We start from the raw sequence: 6,485 nt of genomic DNA, 5'->3' as shown, positions 1-6,485 counted from the left end.
AGCATTGACTTATAGGATAGCTACCTTACATCTGGTGACATTAAAGACTCAGCCTTCTTTTGTTTTTGAGCTAATTTGCATATTTTTCTCTAGAGGAGCATTTCCTGGCCTATAAGACTCCTTATCCCTACTATGCGCTCCCCATAAGGAGCGTAACCCCCCAGTTCAGACACAGTGACACATCAGTATGTGCAGCTGCACCCATAAGGCTGCTCAGCACCATTCAGGTGAACAAAGAGAGTCTTCCTTCTGTACACCAGTTAGGGTCCTGGTAGGATAGGCCATCATAGGGATTTCTGAGAAAACCTCTCCAACTGTACATGCATAAAGGGCATATACTGTATTTGTTATGGGAGCTCAAGTATTCAGACTCCTCCAGCCACAAGAAGTTTTTCAAATTGGTCAGAGATATTGCAGACACAACAAGAAATGCAGTGAGAAGTTATGAAGTCCCGTAAAAACAATTACTACATCTGAATTTTTTTTATCTTTTAGAGCACATTAAAAAACAAATTCTATGATGCAGAATACCTTCAGTGTATGTAGAATTCCAGTTATTGTAGTTCTATTAAACAAACTATGCAAAAATATAAAGAAAAACAACAAAATATTTATGGTACAGTTTTCTCCACTTTATCACAGTATAAATAAGCAACACAAGGAAAAAGGCAAGCCATCTAAAAGGTGTCTGCACTTGCTGACTTCTGTATAATTGATATGCCTGAGTAAACTGGGCAGGTCCTATCTATGGCCGCTTTTACACAAGCATATTAAAATCCGTCCATATACGGATTCCAGATGATATACCATCAGTATTGTCATCAGTATTGCTTCTGTATTTCATCAGGATTTATATACAGATTGATTCCTTCTTGCATTTTGCATGCACTCCCATAGAATGTAAAGTGCGTATTTGGAAACAAATATGCACAAAACTAGGACATGCTGCGGATTCCAAATACTGATGGAAATAATACGCTCATGTGAATAGCCCTAGTCATTAACATTAGCAGTGGATTCCGGTACATAAACTTTGGGCCATATATGGATTGCAAATGCGCTTGTGTGAAAGCAGCCTAATGAACTGGGCACCACAAAGATACCTAATAAGGACATATTGCATAACAATAACTACATTAGCTTGCTGCAATTTTGGCCAAAAAGAACAAAAACCTGATTTTATGATTGATGGCGCTTTAAAGGGAACCTGTCATCAACTTTATGCTGACCTCACTCTGGGCAGCATAAAATAGTGACAGAAATGCTGATTTCAGCAGTGTGTCATTTATGAGCTAAAAGTAAGTAGTTGCCGAGAACCTGCCTCATAATCATTGTAGCACAGGCCTTGAAAAGAGTCAAATCTACTTGAGAAGAGTCCTGGTTATTCATAATCTCCTACTCTCCTCACCCATCTGCTGATGATTGGCAGTTCTCTCCTAGAGAAAAAAGGAGGAAACTAGGTAGAAGACTGTCCATCATCAGCAGGTGGGCGGGAGGGCAGGAATTCATGAATAACCAGGACTCTTCTCAGGTGGCCGGGACTCTTTTCCAGGTCTGCAATGATTTTGATGTTGGTTCTCGGCAGCCACTTACTTTTAACTTATAAATGACAGACCGCTGAAATCAACTCATCTGTCATTACTTTATTCTGCCGTTAGTATGGGCAGCAGAAAGTTGATGACAGGTTCCCTTTAACCAGAAATAAATGTGGCCAATGAAGCTACTAAGTTTATGGGCATCTTAATGCTGTCAGTTTAAATGCATGGTTACTTTCAGATCAAATGAAACACTAACTTAAAACTCTGTTGCGACCAATGATTAAAGTTAAAGGCTATGTACACCTTTGTGGTAATTTTTTTTTATTATTGCATTGTACTCATATTGAGCTAAAAATCATTATTTAAATTGGTCTTTATTGAGAAAATATGGAGTCCTTATTCTGCCACAGCTTTGAGTTTCTCTAGGAGCAGGATCTGAATTTTCTCTCTGCTCCATCAGCCAGCTCACCTGAAGACTCCTTATCTCTGCTCTTTGACATTATAAACACTCATTATAGTGCGATCCTTATATTACTGATAAGAGTGTGGCTTAAATAAGTGTTTACAACATCTTTAAATTAGAGATAAGGTTTATTAGATGACCAGCACAAAGTTAAAGTAAAAAGTACAATTCACACAGCTAGACAACAGTTAACCCTTTGTGACAGAATGGCTCAATAATTTTTGTAAATGCCAGTTGAAAAAATTATTTTTAGCCCAAAATGAGTAAAATGCAATCATTAAAAAATTCCCTCCAAATGTGTACATAGCCTTTAAGTTCATGACTAAGAAGCAATGTATCAATGATAATTTACCTAAGACTCATATTTAAGAAAGAACACACAAGAAATGAATTCATTTTTTCCTTATGCCTGACATAAGAATGCATTGTTCTTCCACTACGTTTGAGACATATTAGTAAATGAATGGATTTTACATAACAGTAAAATTTGTGAAGATCATCCACTACTATGTAATAGCAAGCCTGTAGCAATAGCATTCTGTAATGGGAAATGCCTGGGGAGGGAGTATGTTTATGTATATAAGTATTTGGGGGTACTATCTCTACTTTGGGAGAGTGCCTTAATTGTCATGGGGAGACATATAGGCCATACATGCTTCTCTATGTGTGTATATGGATGTATGTACATATTCATTTATGTGTATTTTTAAATGGCCATTGCACTTTCTGACAATTTTTCATAAATCAATAACACAGGTGAATATAAGAAACTTTATAATATATCTTATCAGAGAATAATGCCTTGTCCTAGAGTTAAGAGCTGTTTTCTTCCATTCCACCTTTTTCTAAACTAACTTTCTGCAATTTATGATAAATCCGTCTTTATAATACACTACGTGCAGAATTAGGCATCATCCTCTTTATGCATGTTGTCTTACTCCAAGCTGTATAGGCTCGAAAGCCTACTACCAATTAAGCATATTAGGTGATGTGCATCTCTGTAATGAGAAGGGGTGTGGTCTAATGACATCAACACCCTATATCAGGTGTGCATAATTATTAGGCAACTTCCTTTCCTTTGGCAAAATGGGTCAAAAGAAGGACTTGACAGGCTCAGAAAAGTCAAAAATAGTGAGATATCTTGCAGAGGGATGCAGCACTCTTAAAATTGCAAAGCTTCTGAAGCATGATCATCGAACAATCAAGCGTTTCATTCAAAATAGTCAACAGGGTCGCAAGAAGCGTGTGGAAAAACCAAGGCGCAAAATAACTGCCCATGAACTGAGAAAAATCAAGCGTGCAGCTGCCAAGATGCCACTTGCCACCAGTTTGGCCATATTTCAGAGCTGCAACATCACTGGAGTGCCCAAAAGCACAAGGTGTGCAATACTCAGAGACATGGCCAAGGTAAGAAAGGCTGAAAGACGACCACCACTGAACAAGACACACAAGCTGAAACGTCAAGACTGGGCCAAGAAATATCTCAAGACTGATTTTTCTAAGGTTTTATGGACTGATGAAATGAGAGTGAGTCTTGATGGGCCAGATGGATGGGCCCGTGGCTGGATTGGCAAAGGGCAGAGAGCTCCAGTCTGACTCAGACGCCAGCAAGGTGGAGGTGGAGTACTGGTTTGGGCTGGTATCATCAAAGATGAGCTTGTGGGGCCTTTTCGGGTTGAGGATGGAGTCAAGCTCAACTCCCAGTCCTACTGCCAGTTTCTGGAAGACACCTTCTTCAAGCAGTGGTACAGGAAGAAGTCTGCATCCTTCAAGAAAAACATGATTTTCATGCAGGACAATGCTCCATCACACGCGTCCAAGTACTCCACAGCGTGGCTGGCAAGAAAGGGTATAAAAGAAGAAAATCTAATGACATGGCCTCCTTGTTCACCTGATCTGAACCACATTGAGAACCTGTGGTCCATCATCAAATGTGAGATGTACAAGGAGGGAAAACAGTACACCTCTCTGAACAGTGTCTGGGAGGCTGTGGTTGCTGCTGCACGCAATGTTGATGGTGAACAGATCAAAACACTGACAGAATCCATGGATGGCAGGCTTTTGCAAAGAAAGGTGGCTATATTGGTCACTGATTTGTTTTTGAATGTCAGAAATGTATATTTGTGAATGTTGAGATGTTATATTGGTTTCACTGGTAAAAATAAATAATTGAAATGGGTATATATTTGTTTTTTGTTAAGTTGCCTAATAATTATGCACAGTAATAGTCACCTGCACACACAGATATCCCCCTAAAATAGCTAAAACTAAAAACAAACTAAAAACTACTTCCAAAAATATTCAGCTTTGATATTAATGAGTTTTTTGGGTTCATTGAGAACATGGTTGTTGTTCAATAATAAAATTAATCCTCAAAAATACAACTTGCCTAATAATTCTGCACTCCCTGTATATCATACCAGAGAAAAATGCCTTGTGGTAGAATTATCAGCTGTTTTCTCCCCTTTCCCCTTTCTTTCTGAAATTTATGAACTGGCTGCCTGCTCACTGACGGATCAGATAGTCATTCCAAAGAAGTCTATGGAAAAGGTGGTGGGAAGTGCAGAGAGACCAGACAGCACAGGCTTGACTAGGCAAATTGAGGAGCTAATAGTATGGTTACGTGTTAGTCTCACACCAACTGCTCAGAGACAACTCCACCCACCACCAGCTCAGAGATAACCTAGAATTATGAATGCAGCCTGTAAGAGAGCAAACTGCTAAATGTGCCAAATAAAAGTACGGTAATTTAATGGTCAGATGTATATACTGCTCTAACTTATATATACCTTTGGGCAGCTTATGTTGAAAAGTCCTTATATATGTGTGTGTGTATATATGCGTATGTGTATATATATATATATATATATACACACATACATATATATAATTCCTAGTTTGGATACAATGAGACCCACATTAATTTTCATTGTGAAACTACGTACTATTGCATCCTTGATGCTGGAGGAGCCTTAAGCACTATATTTCCCATGTTTCTACCTACTGTAGTATTGTGATAGCAGTAATAACAATTAAACCAGATTAAACCTTGGCCTTATCATTTGCCTCATGTTAGTGCATCTTTAAATCAGATAACTATACCTATTAATGGCAGATTATCAGGAACAAACCTTACTACAAATGCTCGTTCTTAATAATCTGCCCATGTAAATGTGCCCCTACAAAACACACATTCATCGGGTGAAATGATCGTTCATGCAGTATTTCTGGGCAGAAGATTGTGCTGTGTGAACAATGATTTGCTGCCCAGAAACAGTGAAACAGTGCAGTAGCCATTGCTCGCTTCCATACATTGGAAGCGTTCACTTCCACCAAAGAGTAGGCAGTTACTGGGAAGGAACAGTCCCTTCCTGATAATTGCCTGCTCCATCTGCGTGTCTAAATGCATCTTTAGCTAGCCTGACTTTACAGCTCAATGGCAGTTTAACTGCAAGTGAAGTCTCCTGCCATTTATTACTCTGCAATGAAAGATAGACTTCTCCTGCAGTGAAAGACTTTATTTTCGCCAGATTGGTATTAAAATGACAAGAAGTGAAAGAAAGTGAACTACTATATCAAAGCTTTCATTTAAGCCACAGATCACGGTAAAGAAAAACACATGCTTTCAATATGAAAGAAGATTACAAGTTTTGCTAAAAGATCAGACATGTCAAAGTATGCCTTTATATCAAACAAGACAAAAATTCTTCTTTTGTTTAAGATTCCTGTGGTTTATATAGCTATGATTAGGCATAGCTAAATTAAAAATGGCTGCAATATCTACAAATGCTTAAAAATGTAAAAATAAAAAAATTGTTTGGACTTTTTCTTTTTTTTTTTTCTTGTAAACTCACTTTTTACCTTAACAATGAATTTAGTTTAGATACAGCAAAACGTGTCAAAGGGTTTAGTTGGCATATTGTGCATAGAATGCCACTTTAACTCTCTCAATTTGGTGGCAGAGCTTGATGGCAGGGCCTAGTTTTAGTTCCATACAGTCTTGAACTGTGGGAAGAGTCAGAAGTAAGAATGCTTGTCCATCGATGTCCTGAAAATATATAAAAAGGTCTTGTTTAAGTATACTTTCTATGCTTAGATGTATAGTCACAAATTTAGCTCCACCAACATTCTCTTTATAGAAGCCATGTGCCTTTTGGTAATAATACATTAGAAATAAACCATATATTTTGCTGTTCTGTAAGTATTCCATTAATCCATCAATTAAGAAGGATTAAAAATAAAGTTAGTATCCCTATACAAAGAATTATGGAACAATACCATGCAGAGTGGCAGGAAGCTATATCCTATAGCCGCCCTATAGGAGGGGCGCTGTTTATGGTATCCTGTACCAGGTTATCAGAAACAGCAGCTTGTATTGTACTGACGCCTCTTGCAATCAGTTGTAGGAAAACTGAAGATTAGTCATCAAGAAATTCGATTTGTTACGAATTACTTCGTCAAAAATCGCTTTTTATTGCTTGGAG

General features: G+C 38.0%; 1 protein-coding gene across 6 annotated transcripts in view; it reads right to left on the bottom strand.

Moving 5' to 3' along the window:
- Nucleotides 1-5,844: 5,844 nt before the first annotated feature.
- The window catches only part of SFMBT2 (Scm like with four mbt domains 2), a 300,595-nt gene continuing 299,954 nt past the window's right edge, over nt 5,845-6,485 (bottom strand). For all 6 annotated transcript variants that reach the window (XM_040413315.1, XM_040413318.1, XM_040413313.1 and 3 more), the window contains one exon: nt 5,845-6,049. In XM_040413315.1, coding sequence (XP_040269249.1) covers nt 5,909-6,049 — 141 coding nt within the window. In that variant the 3' untranslated portion in view covers nt 5,845-5,908. The remainder of the gene's footprint in view (nt 6,050-6,485) is intronic.

The sequence above is a fragment of the Bufo bufo genome, chromosome 1 (genome assembly GCF_905171765.1).
Source record: "Bufo bufo chromosome 1, aBufBuf1.1, whole genome shotgun sequence".
NCBI classification, from domain to species: domain Eukaryota; kingdom Metazoa; phylum Chordata; class Amphibia; order Anura; family Bufonidae; genus Bufo; species Bufo bufo.
The sequence above is the reverse complement of the archived record's forward strand: the minus strand, read 5'-3'. Positions and strand labels throughout refer to the sequence as shown.